The following is an 18071-nucleotide window of genomic DNA, read 5'->3' as shown; positions in this document are numbered from 1 at the left end:
GAGTGTCTTTGGAAACACTAAGGAATCCAAAAGAAGCTTGAGCAGAAGCTCATGCAACACAAGAATTCTTCTCAACACCACCATCTACAGGACAGCACTGTACACAGCAGGCCCTCACAAGAGTCAAGAGTTTGCAGCTGTTGTCTAAATCTTAGTCAGATTTAAGTGCTCAAGTCACTTCTAAGACTGGAACTTGGGTAAATGTGAAAATTGTACTAGTCAGAGAAGCAGCACTCCACCAAACTAACGATTTGTGCTGCCAAATAGACAGCCTTTCTCCACAGATTAACATATGCTGTTATAATGCTGAAAGAATAATAAAAAGCACTGAAAGTAGCAGTAATCATCAGGATCAACACCTGGACATTGGTGGCTACTGATAAGTGCACACACACAACTTTACGACTCTTAGAACACCGACAAGGCAGATAAATGTATTCTATTAGATATAAACAAGATAGCCTGAAGTAATTAGTAAGTACCTTGAGAAATCCTAAATGATCATTTAAAAGTAAACTGAATGCAATTTATGAAAAACCCTAGACTGAGAAGAATATGCCTCTCTATAAGACTCAGAATTCATTATTATACAGAGCAAACCTTCCACACAGAATGAATTATGCCAGTGATAGAAGCATACATGAGTAATCCCTTTCTGAATCATCTAAGCAGCAGAGGGGGTAAACAGTTGTCATTTAGCTAGATGCCAATTCACTAGTAAAACTGAAGACATATCTCAAAGAAACAATTACAACCATAGAAATCCTTTACACTAAGTCCACATTCCTAATACCCTCATAAAAAAAAAAAGTCACAACACAGATGCTTCACAAACTTGAAAAATAACACTGCCATAGCAAGTGACAGTGACAAAAACAACCTGGGCAGATCCAACTTTTTAGGCAGAAGTGGAAAACGGTATCTAGTGAATGCATCCATCTTATCAATTTTGGATTTCAGCCATCTAATGTAGACAAGGATCAGGCTTCTCTTTACCTGATATAACACACAAGCAAAAATAGCAAAGCTCTAGAGAACAGGACATAAGTATTAATTCTCCCTGAAGAATGTTGTATTAAATAAACTTTCCCCTCATCAGAGGCTTTGGAATGGAGGGGGGGGGGGGGTAAAAAAAAAATTAATCAAGTGTCAGACCATCAAAATAAGGCCCACAGTACAGAAGTAACTCCCATGATCTGGAATGATCTGTAAATCACTTTGATAGCAGCGTGCTGGAAGTTGCTCATATGTTATAAGCTCAAAATCTGACTTCTAGCAATTAAATATAAAATTGTTTGGGTTTGGTTTTTTTTTTTTAAAGTTTTCCATTAAAGGAAACAGGGAACCACAATCCTTTCCAAGCAAGAAGATGGGTTGTATGCAAGATTAGGACTGGGAGAAACACCATTAGTCTGTCAAAGGATTTGAGCACTCCTGCTCCCTTCTTCCCCATTGGTAAGAGTAACACATGGCTAATGTACTATCTAAAAACTGCTGTTGTGAAAAACTACTTTTGCTGAGGATTGTTAGTAGTAACAACCATCATGCATTCAGACATGTCAGGTTCTAGTTAAGGAGGAGAGGTTTTTATACATGTCAACTCTTCCCTCCACCCACCCCCAGAAAAGACTGTGAAAGATGCAGAAAACAAGCCTACACCACACAGTAAAACGATATATGCTCGGATAAAGTCTGGCAACCACAGAGCTCCAAAAAAATGCAGGCAGGAAGGAAAGGGGCAGGGGGAGAGAAGAGAAGAGAGAGCAAACTCCAGATCCCAGAAATTCAAGAGCAGAAGGCGATCAAACACTAGGGGCAATAGTGCAGTCCTCGAAACATCAGGACTAAGATACACACTTCTGTCAGTCAACTGTATAGTTATAATAATGCCTGCTTTTTGAGACACCTCTGCAGATAAAAACATCAAACTGATCTAAATAGCAACAAAAGTGATTAGAGAATGCTATTATCTCCACTGTCGACATTGACTGAAAATCTGTAATGCCAGCGGAGAATTAACCATATACTAAATGGAGAGGGCTGTTTACTTTGCTAAGGAGAAAAAGTAGTAAGCAACAAAAAACCTGGAAGCCTTCTCCTTTCCCCCAACTTCCACTTCCATTCTTTTCAACAGGTTAAGAAAAAAGAACAAAGTAGAAAACTCTCTGAAAGTAACAGCTGAGAACTACTTAAGAACATTACAGTTCCACCCAAGCAGCAGGAAACAGCAAGGCAAATATGGAATAGGATTTGTGAAAGACACCTGTTACCTACTGCTTAACTTGTATAAAGCAGATGTGATAGCACATATTTAACAGCTTAATAACCATCAGAAACGCAAGAGCTGAAAATTGTCAGCAGTGAAACTAGAATAGTTTTGTTTGACTGTCTTCCTTCACTAAAACAGAAGAAACTCTTTTGATACTACATTAATAATAAAATGAGGTAACTGAAACACACCACTGATTTGATATTCTCACCATATTTTTACAGAGTGCTTAAATACTTGGAAATTGACCTGACAGTACACCCCTATTAGCAATCCCAAATTTAAAGGCTACATTTACTAAAAAAAAAAAATCACTAGTACTGACAATTAACATGAGAGAAATTGCAAACCAAGATGAGCAGGTTCTTACCTAAACCTTGATGTTTTAAATTTCTTCTTAGATATCACTACAGGTGGTTTCTCAGAATAATGCAGACGTAATCTTATTTCTGTTTGACATGTCAGCCACCCAGCATCCACAGTTTCAATACCATCTATCAAAAATTAAACAAGTAGAAGACACTTTGATAACTTGTTTTAGGGAGCTCTAGACAGTTTAATGTATAAAAATATAAATACAGTTCCTCTGACATCATCTTGCAGACAATCCCCCTTATCACCAGCCTTATTCAATAGTATTTCCACAGCAATTGTTGAGCACATCCTTTCACCTGTCTTTTCTGAACTACCCAGAACAGACAAACAGATACTGCAGTTGTTTGCTGGCTTCTAAGGGAATTACATAGGAACAATGATCCTTGCCAGCTTCACACATAAACTGGAGAGCACTAAGTATTCCAGTGTTAATTTTATTTACAGTATCAAGGGCTAAGTTAAGTCTCCAAAGGTAGACATAACATTCCCTTGCCCTGAGATCTCTCAATACATGGAATAACACTGATAGAACTCTGAAGATTCACACACAACTTGAGATACATGTGTAAAGTTAGCTCATCATAATCAATGCCAGTAAAGCAGTGTAAGGACACAGTAACAGATATGATGGGGAAACAAAGCATGGAGGAGAATCCTCAACCTCACCATCAGGACAAGGAAAGCCTACAAGCAGGATGGCCAGAAAGCACAAGCCACCAGACCAGGCACTGAAGCAGACCCCACAGTTTTGAAGAGTTCCTAGCAAAACTTATCATTTGATGAAGATATGAAGAAAAATGGAAAAGCTTTAAGACAAGATGCATGAGACATGACAAAGAGTTACCTTAGGCAGCACAGGTTTGAGCATTAAGTGAGAGGTGGGTTAGAACTGCCCAAAGTGAGACACATGCATGCACAACAACATGAGGTTTAAGCTTATGAGAGGTTTTGGCATTTTTGCGTCTAACCGAAGAGGCAGACTGTGTACATTTAGTATAAGTGACAATATTTTTCTAGGCACAAAGAGTTTTTTCTCAGGCTAGGTTTTAAGAGAAAGCTAAGTCTATTCTGTATTTCCAAAAATACATGCTCACGATCCAAAGTTTGCATCGACCTTTAACACCAGCACACTGACAATATTTCAACTGTTGTCTTTTTTTTAACATTAGAAAGGATTACAGCCTGAGTGTGAATTCACAAATGCTGGATACAAAAATAACCATATAAGCAGAGAAAACAATCACTTACAGGCAATTCCTGTCAAAACTTAGTATTTCAAATATTTTTCAACTACAGCACTTAACCTTGTTAAAATTAAATATGCGGTGAAGAGTAAAGGTCAATATATCTCACTTACTACGGATTCCAAAGTATCCATCGTCAATAGTAATTTCATTTTCTAGAATTAAAAGGAGGGGAAAAGAATGAAAGAAATTAATTAGTATTCAGATTATAAAGAATCATTGCCAATTTAAATTAGTTCTACTTTTCCACTTCACTTCTAAAAAGTACATCTAATAAAAAAGTAGGAAAACTGAAACAGACAAAGAATAAGCATGTATATTGCAACCTTCTATAAAGCTTTTTCCTAATTTATGCTTTTTCTTAGTTTCTGCAAGAAAAAACAATCAACACACAAAATGCCGTAAGATGTTTTACCTAAAGTAATCTGAACTGAGAAAAGCAAGAAGGTTGCATAATTTCCTAGTTTGCTGCAGTAACTTGCTGATAATATCTACATCCTACTAGAATCTAAGATGCTTTTCTTGTTAGTGTTAAAGACATTAAAGTTTCTTGTAAACACACAAGAAAGCTGTCCTCCTGCACATTTATAGTTAAAGGTTCTAAATCAAGTTAGGCACAATTAAAATGCTTATTCTGCCCATATGACAGAAACCAACCTAGGACAAAATATTCAAAACACTCATTTCACACAATTTTATCCTCACCCTCTCCACAGTTTTAATAACTGAAATCTTAAGGCACTAAGTAGATCCATCAGCATTAACAGAATTGCACTTGTCTAAAACTATACATTTCTCAAAACATAAATCTTAACAAAATTTTGTCTCTACAGCCATTAATCCCATTTTTTTCTAAGAAGAATTATGGGCCTGCCCTCAATTTTTAATAACCACAGGCAACAATTTAGGATCATAATGACCAAGTGCTAACATCCTGGTTTTGCTGCATTTTCTTAAAGACTGCTTATCATGCATAGGGTACTACTTGGGGAAAAAAAATCCTAACTATTTGGAATGAAGTTATCCAAATTTAGAGATAAAGTCTAGACCCTAGCAGAGGGTAGACTGCTTCCCTAATCAGTTACTGACAAATACAGAAACATAATCTTGTTACAAGAATAGAAACACAACTAATTCAACTGAAATTAAAAAAAAAAAAAAAAAAAGGTGGGGGGGACAGGACAGGACGGGACATGATCATGGTACTATTCATGATTAACAAACAGTTTCTTTAATACCAGCTTCTTTCTAAAAGACCTTTTTTTTCAGTGAATCAGAAGGTATTTAATAGATGTGAACTCCTAAATGTGGAAGAAATAACATTTTTCATATCCTAGAAAAGACAGCGCATAAAACATGCCATCCCATAGCAGCATAAGAGATCTAAATTACAAGCTACGTTCAAAGGTTATTTCAGTCACTCTTAAAAAACAAACTTTTTCCCTGTTCAGAAAAGCATTAGGAACTTCTATGCAAGTCTGCATGCCACCTTTTCTTCCAGGAAAATAAATTTCTGCTAAATTGCCAGGTAAGTAAGCCCATTCATGTTTCTATTTACATTAATCCATTTACGTAAAGAAGCCTAATTAAAAATTTTTGCTTTAAAGTTTTACTAATGAAATAATAGTTAAATCAAAACAGCAGTGACTTCACACCCTCCCCCCTCCCCACATTTTCTCTGAAAAAATATGGATCCTTAGTCTCAAAGAATTAAACTTACAGAAAATTATTACAATTCCAGATTAATAAAAAACCACATAATATTAAGGGTGGCAGCAAAGAATTTCATATCCACTCCATTTTTAAGCCACTTATTTATATATATATTTGAGAGTAAGGCCCATGTTGTGCAAAGAAAAAGTTCATACCTCCAACACATTAATAAACTTAAGTATCTTAAAACTATAGTTATCAATCCCTCTAAACCAATGTGCAGCATATTAGCAATCTTATGCATATGCCTCAAACAGATGCAGTTGATGCCCATACCTAAAGGGGTAATTGATCGTGGTTGTAGATGAGTCTCCCACGTGTGAACTATGACTTCGCAGGGACCATCGATAGTCTGTAATTTAAAAGTTAAATGTCTGCAATAATTTCTTTTGTTATATCTGATCTTCTACCCATGTAGCTGTTTGGGATGGTTGTGAATTAAACTTCCAGATTTAAGAAAGAAAAAGAAGGAGAAGAAGAAAGAGAGAAGGACAGAGAGAGAGAATAGAGAATCAAAAAGAAAGAAAACAGATCAGGCTTGTTTCTTACCCCTGCAACTGCTGATGACGCTATCTGATGCGTCAGGTATACATATGACAAAACTTGTGACAAAGTCTGACAGGGTGGAGATGTTACATGGAGTTACTAAATCTTTACTGCTTACAGTTACTCCACTGGACTACTTTAGTTTCCTTCTAATACAAAAAAACAAAGTGTGTCTGAACTCATTAAGTGTGCTTGCTTTTTTCTTAAGATACTACAGCAACAATTTATGAAAAAACATATCCCACCTCTCTAATTCCAAACAGCACTCAACATCTACTCATGCAGTTAACAGTTGCAGGGGTGGGTTCTCCCTCAAAATTTGCTTGACTAATTCAAAGTCTATAAAACCCAGTTACTTTAGTTGTGGTACAGAATAGGAAATTATTTACCATCTAATGAAAACATAAATACTTGGGATTTTGCTGCCTCAATTTTTGCTTTCCTCAGAGGCAAAAAGACACTGATACAATCCAATCAGCCAGCAGCAAAGCCCCTGCAGTCTATTTCATTTGAAGCAAGATAAATCAGATTCTTTCACAAAAAAAAAAAAAATTACTATCCCTCAAAAGACTACATTTGTTGACAAACATAGCCAATACTCAGACAGATAGTCAGAACAGTAACTCAGTCTCTTCCTTCAGAATTATTTCAGTTTGAAATAGCTTTCTAAGTTAAAGCTTTTAGGTAACCACTGGCTAACAACAGAAAGAACATGCCTGATTACCAGCTCAGCCACCTTAAGAAGTTTCCCTTAACATTGTGTGGTTGTTGCCATCAGTCATAACAGCCACTGTCAAATAGCTGCAGTTCATTACTTTGGTGGTTTGGGCCTGAGTAATTCATATTTCCAAAAAGACTTGCTACTATTGCCAGAGTCATATAAGCTTCAACACCAACTTGTCCCAGTACTTCAGGTTCTTGTTTAAATAGATGATCAACAGGGACTTCCAGACAATTCAGGAGTATAATTACACAGTACCATAATGCTTTGTTATCTTACAGCTCACTCAAATTCTCTAGCAGCAGATGGGATTTCCTGACGTATATCAAACACATTTAATCTACTATGCTTTTGGATGAGTTAACAGCAAACACCAAATATTTTAAAAGTGCTCAGCAAGACAGGTTTGCTCTGTGAGCCTTAGCTAAAAGCAATTCAGTTTTTCTAATTAATTCAGAGGCATCTATACTTAAAGGTCATGTCAGAATAAAATACATATGCTTAAAGTTATGCTTTAAAGATAGAATGCATGTAAATACAAATAAAATACGATATTATTGTTTTCAGTTTATTCCTGTTATAGGGCAGTTTTAATTCTCATCTTCTCACTGCTGCCACAATGATCACTCTTATGGACTTCTGGAAAAGTAAATAATGAGAAGTTTCTTCCCCCTTCTTTCACAGCAGATCCACACTTGCATGTCACAATCTCAGTTTTCAAAACTGAAACCTGTGTTTGCAAGTAGGGAGGCTATCATTTCCTAACACCACGCAGGCCTGCAAGATTGCCAACAGCAACTCCCATGAACATACACAGAACTTGTAACTTGCAAACCTAGGGAATGCAAGCCTGTCCTAACATGGATTCAGCTGTTTTCTTCAAAAGGTAAGCAAAGGTTTTTCCTTGTAGAAACCCCAAAAATACCAATACCAGTTTATTTCTTATACTACTGTAATTGTACATTTTAATTTTAGGTTCTAAAATTATGAATGAGAATTTGAGTAACATCCCAACAGTAAGCACAACACGCTGGATACACTCAGCAAAATTTCATCCCCTGAAAGGAATACAGTGGTCTGATTATGCATTTAATCCCAGGAATCCTCAACCCTTTCCATACTAAGAAGAGGCAAGCAAACCTACCAGAAGAAAAAGGGCAATAGATTAGAGAACAGGCACAGACATGACTGAAAGCCCTCTCACAATGCCTGGTCAGACAGTCTTTGCATTTATAGGCATTTAAATAGTGTTTTAATTACATGTAATAGAAGCCATTGTAACTATGAGGTTAAAATACTGATGTAATTTCAGTAGCATATACTGACCACATTTGAACAACAGCCCAGTTCAGATCAGCCTGCAGCGGAAGTAAATGATGTGTCATCAATATTCATAGTATGGTAATGTTACCTAAAAGTCAGCCTCTGTTAGGACAGTCTTAAAAGGGCACCTATCCAAATGTCACATCAAGCATCCCAGTGGGCAGTACACTGAGATTATAGTAAGTGGCACTATGGCATGGATTCCTCCCTACTAACACAGGAAATTATTTTTTTTTTAAAGCAAACATAAAAATTATGTTGCTTGATTTGTAATTAGCTGAACATCTGAGGCAATTTTAAAGCTCTTAAAGGACATTCAAGAATTTTCTTTAAAAATCAAGTTCTCTTACACTGTCAGAAGCTGGGGGTCCCCCAGTAGTCATCAGACAATTTTAACATTAAGGGTAAAATGCCTATGTAGCATAATGTTCCAGGGGTTCAAAGCAGTCTGATGCACAATCTGCGTGAAGTGCTTAGGTGCTCAGTACAATTAAAAAAATGAGAGCACTTCCGTGGATGTTTAAATGACAATCTAGGAGGTCAGTTCCAAACTTCCTGATCCAAGGCAACATAACACAGTAGGCATTAGGGAAAAAAAAAAAAAAAAAGTAAAACCATCACACATAACTATATTTATCCAACTGCACTTTAATTCTTAAAACTATGTTCCAAGAATATTAATCTACTTCAAGAACATGAACAACTAAATGAATTAAGACTTAACTGCTGATGCTGGATTTCTGACAAAAATCTTTCTAGATTTCTGTACCATGTAAGAGACAATAATTAACCACAAAACCAAACAATCAACCAAAGCCATTCAGTCATCACAACTAACTTTGCAAGGCAACAGCACATATAAGTCACCTGCCAGGAAGCCCTGGGCTAAAAAGAGATTTTACAGCTCTAGTATTTCCAGTAACAGTTTAATACAAAATCTGCTATCAGCACAGTCACAGCAGAGGTGTTCCTTTGTTTTTATAAGGTTAACCATGGGTTATTAGTCTAGCAAAAGCTTTTCTAAGCCATTCCAATATTAAAGAAATTACTGACCCTAGACCTAAGTTTCACCTTTTTTTACTATATTCCAGGCACTAAATGGATTTGATTTGTTTACATTTTAGAAAAGTAAATTTAAGTTCCCATTTGAAACCTCTATAATTAAGCAATATTTGTAATATAATTAAGTAAGTGTGAAAAACATTGACCAATCCAGTTTTAAAAGTCCTGCTACATGCACAGATAGCTTAGTTATTTCACACTTTCCTTGAAAGGAATAACCCTAAACTTGCATGCTTATTTGCTGTTGGAAAAACAAATACAGAACATAGCTTAACAGAATAAGGCATGCATTTACCTTAGTAAGGTTTTCAAATATGCATCACACAAACAATACATATAAAAACATTCTCCTAAAACATACGACATACAGAAGACTTAAATTCAGATAAGGGGGTTTTGGTGTGTCATCCCCCCCAAACAACAGAAGATAGGTGTAGAATAAAACATGGGAAGACCCTTACAGTGAGGTAACTGATACCGGACTATATTTAAGAAACGAACAAACCTCAAGCAAAATAGTTTAAATTACTGTCTTATTTCATCAAGTGTATGTATTTACTTTTCTTTTAAAATGCTTAAGATGACTCTTCTGTTATCATTAAAACGTTCACACTTGCACGAATTTTATAGCAAAATGTTCTTTGTATATACATTCATTTATTTGTATAGAATTTTTGTAGGGATACATTTCAATCTATTATTAAAAAAATATGTTCTATTTATGTAACCACAATCAACACCAAAATGCTTCAGTGCAAACAAACCTAACTTCCCATGACATTGTACGATTCAAGCAAAATAATTTAACAGAGATCAAATGATGACTTTTTTTTTTTAAAGGGAGGCAAGAAAAATACTTTCCTATTTGTTTTTTTCCAAAATGTGAATTATTATATCTATTTTCGCATCTAGTCTGTAGTAATATTTTGAATGAGAACTATCATTTCTCTGTGTAAATATGTATCACCCCCAGCTTTGCCACCATGTCCATCTCAAGCATCTTCAAAGATGCAGTTGATATAGAAAGGAAAGGAACAGTAATTTCAGCTGGATCTGTCTTCAGCATGATTTACTCAATTATGTGGTGTCAAATTCATATATTCGGGCTTTAACATATATTTAAGACTACACATGTATTTAAGTTATCCTACTACAGACCATGACACACAAAATTGTGCTGATATAAAAAGTTAACAGTGTCTGAGGGATCACATACCACAAGCCTATCAAATTTAGGAGATTAATCACATGCAATCCCTAATGAAAAACTCACTGAAATAAAAATATTCAGAGTAGTTTAACTTAAAAGTATCTTTTCCTTATCAGAGTTGTTAATGCTAAAGTCCTCCATACATTGTTTCATTTGCACTATACTGTGTATGATATTCCTGTTAGAATGAAGGGATCCTGCTTTTTCATTGTTCTTCCAAAAAATTACAAAAAAGAGAAAGAAAACATTGTAGCTGGAATTCTTTTCTTCAAAAGACTTTATGTTATAAGAAATAAAGTCCTGTGAACTTAACAGGTACAGGCTAGACACCGCTAAGTGGATAACTGCGTACCCTGGCAATTCACATACTTTGTTTTGTAGGGTGGTTTTCTTTTTTTCTCCTTTTTATATACAGTAGCTCTTTATGCTGGTATTCCATAAAATTTATACTTACCTTGGCAGACTCTGCATCACACGGTACATAAAGCGTGCACGATACAGAGCACCTACTTAAAGAAACACACTCACCAATACATATCGTAAACTTTTTCAAATGTTAAAACAGAAATTGTGTTGTCTATGAGCACGTTTTCTGCCAATCTGTTCTAAGTGTGCTTTTTCTAGTGTGCTATTGCTTACATTTTAAACTTATGGGCATTTGCAAAAAATGTAAGAGTCCCATCAGAGCTGCTAGCTGTAAGAACTGATCTACTTTTGGCCTTAGTTTGACCTCAGAAAAAGAAATCTATTATTGGCCTTCCCTTCTTTTGCCTCAGAATAGCAATTTAAACATCAGTTTCAGATTAGACTATTTCACATGCTGTAATGAAAAAACAGAACTGTTTCATTTAAAATTAGTATCCTTCACTGAGATGATACCTCTGTCAAATATTTTTTCAGTGAAAGAAAGGCTAGTCCAGCTGACAACAATTTACATGCTCTTGACAGTAATTTAAAATATTTAAAAGATATAGACCAGATGATTCTATAACTCCTTTGCACATTTAGCTACATCCTTCATAATCCCAATTTCAATGAAGAACTAAAGCCCAGGGTGAATAGCTACAGGATATTAACAGAGTAAAAAAGACAGCAAAGATAGCTTTAAATGGGTTATTTCTTACAGTTATTACTTGTTATTAAGAAAAACAGTTAGAGTAGCTGCTTATTTTCCCAACTTAGTCCAACTTTTTTCTGGATGCAGTCCCATCACTGCTCTGAAGAACTTCCCCCTTACCCTAGCACAATTTTTACAGACCAGTATACTGCCACATACATTCAACTCACATGCAACTTTGACATCAATACCTGTAAAAACACATCTGTGTGTCTCGGGTTGTTTTTGCCCCAACTCATGCAAATACCTATATGCAAACCTAGAGAAAACACCGGGATGCCCCATTCCTTGTTTCACCTTTTCACTCCACTCCAAGAGATTAACATATGTTAATTATGCAGCACAAAAGCCAGTTAATACTTCTCATGTTTCACTGAAAAATCTGCAGTAATTTTAAAGACTGTAGTAGATTAGGCAAATTTAAATATGCCTGCTCACACTAACCATTTTTCTCCTGCTTGCTTCCATGCTAGAGATCCTTGCCCTGCTGAAGTCCATATTCAATTATAACTGTAGAAGTTGTTATAGCCCCATTATAACTAATGAGAACTTTACCATATCATTTAAGCTTTATGATAATGTCAGGCATTTCACTATCACTGGAATTTTTTAAACACTAACAGTGGTAAAAGAGAAGACAATTTAACAAAAATAAAGTTAACAGCATATGGTCATGTATTTCCAGAAGTGAACTGCTTGTATTTCCACGAGTGTTTTAATGCTTCATATGTTACAAATTAAGATTTCTTTCTAAAAACTCAAGTTTAACTCAGAAAATCCTTTTTACTTCAAATAAGGGAATTTTTTTACTAGGGATGAGCCAACTTAAAATAGAAAAGGTTGTACATACCTTAGGTTCTAGGAAGTACCCTTTAAAATACCGATACCAAACAGGAACTCCTCTAGGAAGCTCTACAGTAGCCTTCCATAATTGACTGTGGAAAAAAAACCAAAACAGTTCCAAAATACAGCCTAACAGCCACCTCCAACATATGTCTGTCTTAAGTGATGTTCTAAAATAAAGTTCAGCATATTGCTGCAAGAAAGGTTTTTACAAGGTAACTTAGCCAAACACACGCAAAGCACAATACTCGGAACTGAAATTGCACTTTCTAATGTACAGATCTGAAGTGCTCTAATGGAGCAAGAATTCTCATCCTCATTTAACAGATGGGGAAAACATAATGAAATAATTCAGGGACTCATCCAAGATCACACAGCAAGTCACTGACAATTATAAATACATCCTGTGAGCCCTGCATCATACAAACAGCAATAGGCAGGACACGATTTTAAGAAAACAGTGAATTCCTCTGCTGCATTGAAGCTTTCTTCATGTACACTCATGTTTATATACACACAAACCACTTAAGAGTTTTAATGCAATTCCCATTTTAAATAATCGTCTCCCCATCTCCTCATAGCCACAGTAATAACTTGTATCGGTTAAAAAGAAAGTAAACACTATAAACATCTCCTATAACTTGCTGTATAGTTATGGGACTGAGAATTGTCCATAGCTGTTTCCTATTCAAAATGTCTACAACTAAACTACTGAAATATGTCAGTCACAACGGTAGAAACATCATCTGTAACTAGGAAAGCATACCCAAGTTAAAGATTTTCTTAGACACATTCCTAAGCATTCAAAATGTGCAAGGGCAACACAAGAAATTCTGGAGAGTTTTACTAACAGTACATGTAGCTCAATAGTTTACAAACTCAAAGCCAGAATAAATTTGTTGCTCCAGAAGTCCAGCTACTTCAAAAGGACCAAATTAAAAAAACAAAAACCCAACTTACCGATCATCAGTTTGGAGGACCACTGCAACTTGTGGATTCCAATTTCCCAAAGCACTGCAGCTCCCACATATTGCAAAAACCTCTCCTAAATAACAAACAAACAGAAAAACCCCACAATCATCACTGCTCAAGCCTACATGAAATTAGTAAGTACAGCCTACATGGTCAAACCTTCAAATATTTTAAACATATACACCAGAATCACCCATCTAAACTCCCTCTTTTCAGTTCAGAAAGGAATTCTCCCCCCACCCAAAACTACAACAGCATTTTCTTCACCATTTTAAGAATCTCACTGAGAGAGGGACTACTGACAACCCCAGTCTTTAAAAGGGTTGACTTCCAAATCGTTCTGCAGTAATACTGTTCAAAGATCTCTGGAAACACAGCAGGCAGATTTTCACTGTAAAATGCTTATTGTCAAGACAAACCAGTTTTTTCCTATATACTGTCCATTTTTTAAATATATGTACCTATAGACACACAGTACTGAGTAACATACATGTCTAAAAACATAATTCTCTAAAATTCACACCAACAATCTAGAAAGCACAGACAAATAGGAAGTTGCTAGCATTATTCCCAAGACAACACATCCAATTAATTTTATTCCTGAGAGAAATAAAATTAATTTTGCTGCTATGCTTTCAGTTTTTTATTGGATATAAAAACATAACATTACACAAAACCACCATGAAATTGTCACACTGTCTACCCTAACGCATACATACATAAAGAATGAATCCAAAAGATTAAAATAGTACAAGAATGCTTGATTCTGGGATATCCAGGAGTTAAAGTTCACATTGCAACTTACCCTTCTTTTTAATACAAAACCTGTATGTATATGACTGCACGAACAACAACAATGATAAAAACAAACAGAAAGGACAAACTAGTATTTTGCTTTTGCAGGGTTTCAACAATATTTCTAGACACAAGAAAAATCTGTTGCAGAAGGAGAAAATGTGAAGTTTTAAAGTATATTTAGGCACCATCTGCTTAACATTTTAAGCTTGCTATGCAAAATCTAAGAACTACCATAGTATTTGAGCAACTTATAAATAAAATGTAATTAAAAAAATACTGAGATTTACTTCAGCCTCTAACATAAAATGCCTAAATGTAAATTTTCAAACAAAGTCATCCTTAAACCAAAGCAGACATAAGGAAGTCTAGCTAAAGTCAAATTAGTCCCTTAATTGGTGGCAGGGGTGGAAGCATTTAAGAAAAAAGGGAGAGGATATCCAGAACTATCCTGCATGCCTCATCAACAGGAAAAGCAAAGATCAAATTGACAGCTAAAAAGTCTGAGAGAAGAAGTATCAATCTTAACAAAAGCAAGATAAAGCATCTATGATGGTGATTTTCTGTTCTCAAACTGGGAAAGCAGTAGCAATAGAGTTGGAGCCACAATTATCTCAAGATACAAAGTAGGCAAGCTATATACAACAAAGATACACTACCTTTTACTAAGCCAAATATCATAGCTGGAACTTTAAAGTCTGAAATAACCGTTTTGAGGAAGTCCTTATGCCTCTAAAATTGTGTCCATTTTTTCCCACTATACAGGTTAATCTAATATGAGATACCGCCAGGATTGTTCATGAAAGAAACCCCTGCAGACCCAGGGGTTGCAAAAAAATCTACGAGAGCCAGGAATTAAATAAGATAATTTGTTCCTAAAAAACTGAAATAATTTTAAAGAACATCTTGAACTACAATCTCTTTTTTTTTTTTTATAAAATCTTTTGCTTCAATTCATTTAAAAAAATCAAGCTTCTTGGATGCTCACTGTAAGCACACAAACACAGACAAACATCAGCTGTATACTTACTATGCAATTCATTGCACACAATTGCCTCAGTCAGGCACTTTACTTTTTCCACTCTGTACTGAGGCGCATTATGGTTTGGTTTTGCAGGGAGGAGGTAAAGGGGGGAGGGAAGACCACCTGAATGCCACACGGTTAGAATTTCTGACTGGATATACTAAAGAGAAGCTAAAATTCTTTTAATAACACTCTAAAATAGCAGCATTTAGTACATCTTAGTGTACACACCAGCCAATCTCTGAAGTGCCACCTAAATTATGTTCCTCTCAGTAGCAGCTAGCTAGAATAGTTTTCTGGCCTTCTTTTTTAAACAAACCTGTGAACATTCAGTGAATACTTATCACTCAGCAAGGTACAACACACAAAAGGCAACATTTGAACAAGATGTGCAGTCACCCCTAAACTCACTTCAACAATTACATTGCAAGGCTGAATCAGGATTTGTAAAATGCTGCTTAAATTATCCCAGGAAAGGCACAAGTGAAATGCATGATAAACTAGAACTGCCTTTTCAAAGGCAATTCTAAACTCAGTGGGATTTGGTTTGGTTTTGTGTTTCAAGCTCAGGGGTCTTCAACTTCTCCCTCTCCCCTTGCCAGGGAAATCTGATGCTGCTACTGGCACAGCTCCTTCAGCTACAGCAGAGGAAGCTACTCCAGGCATTCTGCCCAGTCTCAAAGCTTGCAACAGCCTCACTGATGTTGCAATCTCTCTGCTTGGGCCAACTCTGTTGGAGAAGAATCTTTGTGTACAGCTGGGAGCTAGAAGCTCCATTTTTTATTTCATAATAGCTAATCTATGGCCACCTAGCAGTCTCTTGGCATGGGACTGTGTCCTGATGAAGACCTAAAGGAGTCACAGCCAGTACTCAGTGACCCTCTTCCTTCCACTAGGATGAGGCAAAAAGAAGCACTGCATGTCACAAATATGTGAAAGTCTACATCAATGTGTTGGGCTTCATCACCAATGCTGACTCCAGAAGTGGTTTGGCTACAGAAAGCGAGTCAAAGCATCATTCCTATGCTGGTGATGTCCTTTTATCCTGCCAGTTAGCCTGGAATCACTGGCTTTGACATCAACAGGAAGGGAGTGATGATGGCACAGAGAGCACATTAGCACTAAAGGCAAGGATTCTTGTGCCACCAACTAACTACTCACCACAGTGATCTGACAAAATCAGTACATGATGTTTCTAAATAAACTGGAAATATTGCTGTTTGTAGAACTGCTGACAGCTCTGAAAACCTACCTCTCTTCTTTAACAAGACTGCATCTTGCCACTGCTGCATCTCAGAGCTCTTCTCCCCAGTCAAAACCAACAGCATCAATATTGTCATAAGCAGAAGCAACCTTTTGTGTCACCTCTTGATGCTATAGATATGGTAAGTATTTCCAGGTAATTCTTTGTAACCAGCCAGTGAGGCAGGATCTAGGTCTCCCTAATCCTAATTTTTGTTCCAGATATTATCAGCACAAGAAAAAGTTACACATCCAAAGTCAACTCTGCTAGTGACAGTGCCATCACAACAGTGGAAGAAACACTAAATGGGGCAAAAAGAGCATGGCTTGCCATATTCCATTGTATAGCTACACCAGTGCTTTATAGCTTCATTTGATCTAAGGTCAATTCATTTTTTAACTTTAAAAGTTTTCTCCAGAATGCTGTAAAAACACTACTTCTTACTAAAGGCTTCCTGTCCACATTGTGTGTCAATGTTCAGTTCCCAATTTCCCAGTCAAATGGCAGAAACAAAGGAGAGGTCTAACATGGGGCAGTTTTCAAAATTTATAAAATGTTTATATCATTTTTTTTTCCACCAACTACAACAGACACTTATGCCATCTGGTATTTGCCTGTAACAGGAATTTTGCCAATCTGTAAGTGTTCCCACATTCATCTGCTTCTGTTAGGCAACCACCAATTACTTTTTTTGGTGACCTTCCTTCAAAGTTCCTGAAGATGAAGGTCAAAATAATAAGCACAATTTATCAACACTAAATCTTGGTGTTCTACGTGATCTGACACCTTGTGTTCCTCATTTAGATTATGGAATATATTTTACACATTTTTGCACAGATGGAATATCGAATTAAGCTGCATATTCTTTCTGTCCTAGTGAACTCCTAGAAGAGGTCACATCTTGTTATGGAGAGCCTTCAACAGGTATGCAGAGAGAATAAAAAAACCAGAACACACACATCAATGCATGCCTGACTATCATGGTTCAGAATGTAAATACTCATTTCCATGGAATAAAAAGTTACTAGAGACAGAACACTGATTTTAAAACAATCATAACCATTTCAGTTAGCATCAAAATCTCTAGCACACTATGAAATTGTTGTTCGAAGAAAAAGGTAAAAATTAATTCCCAAATCTCACTTTCAAATTCCTATGTGAAATTTCTTAATTCATGTATTTTACAATGACTTCTCATTTTGGTATTTGAACTCACATGTTCTTTTACCTCTGAAGAAAAAAGACAAGACAGTCTTTAAACATTCTTCTATTCAGTTTTCTTGTAGTTAAACCATACAAAAAGGAGAAAGCATGATTTGGGTACCTGGTACTGATGGTCCTCTTACTTCAAAAGTGACTTGAGAAGAGGTCATACCTGCAGAACTTTCGTCTTAGGATAGTTGAAATCTACAATGGGAGGAAAAAGATACTACATTTCAGGAAGACTCCATTACATCTGTTGCTGTCCAAAGTAGGAGGAAACACAAATCCCACCACTTATAGGGAAGTAAGCCACTAGTGATGTTACTGTTTAAGTGAGCAGTAAAAATAGAGAGTTCTCTAAAACCAGCAGTAGCCCCAGAGAATAACATCCAGCTGCAGAAGACACTGTTG

The 18071-nt window shown here is 36.1% G+C and overlaps 1 protein-coding gene across 4 annotated transcripts in view; it reads right to left on the bottom strand.

Moving 5' to 3' along the window:
* GPCPD1 (glycerophosphocholine phosphodiesterase 1) overlaps positions 1-18071 on the bottom strand; it is a 47228-nt gene that overhangs the window by 19937 nt on the left and 9220 nt on the right. For all 4 annotated transcript variants that reach the window (XM_075035657.1, XM_075035659.1, XM_075035656.1 and 1 more), the window contains exons 2-7: positions 17782-17864; positions 13384-13468; positions 12431-12515; positions 5878-5953; positions 4002-4043; positions 2640-2763 (exon numbers count right to left, since the gene is read on the bottom strand). In XM_075035657.1, the coding sequence (XP_074891758.1) occupies positions 2640-2763; positions 4002-4043; positions 5878-5953; positions 12431-12515; positions 13384-13468; positions 17782-17830 (461 nt within the window). In that variant the 5' untranslated portion in view covers positions 17831-17864. The remainder of the gene's footprint in view (positions 1-2639; positions 2764-4001; positions 4044-5877; positions 5954-12430; positions 12516-13383; positions 13469-17781; positions 17865-18071) is intronic.

The sequence above is a fragment of the Buteo buteo genome, chromosome 9, assembly GCF_964188355.1.
Source record: "Buteo buteo chromosome 9, bButBut1.hap1.1, whole genome shotgun sequence".
NCBI lineage: Eukaryota > Metazoa > Chordata > Aves > Accipitriformes > Accipitridae > Buteo > Buteo buteo.
Note: the sequence above shows the minus strand (reverse complement) of the source record. Positions and strands in the feature narration are given on the sequence as shown.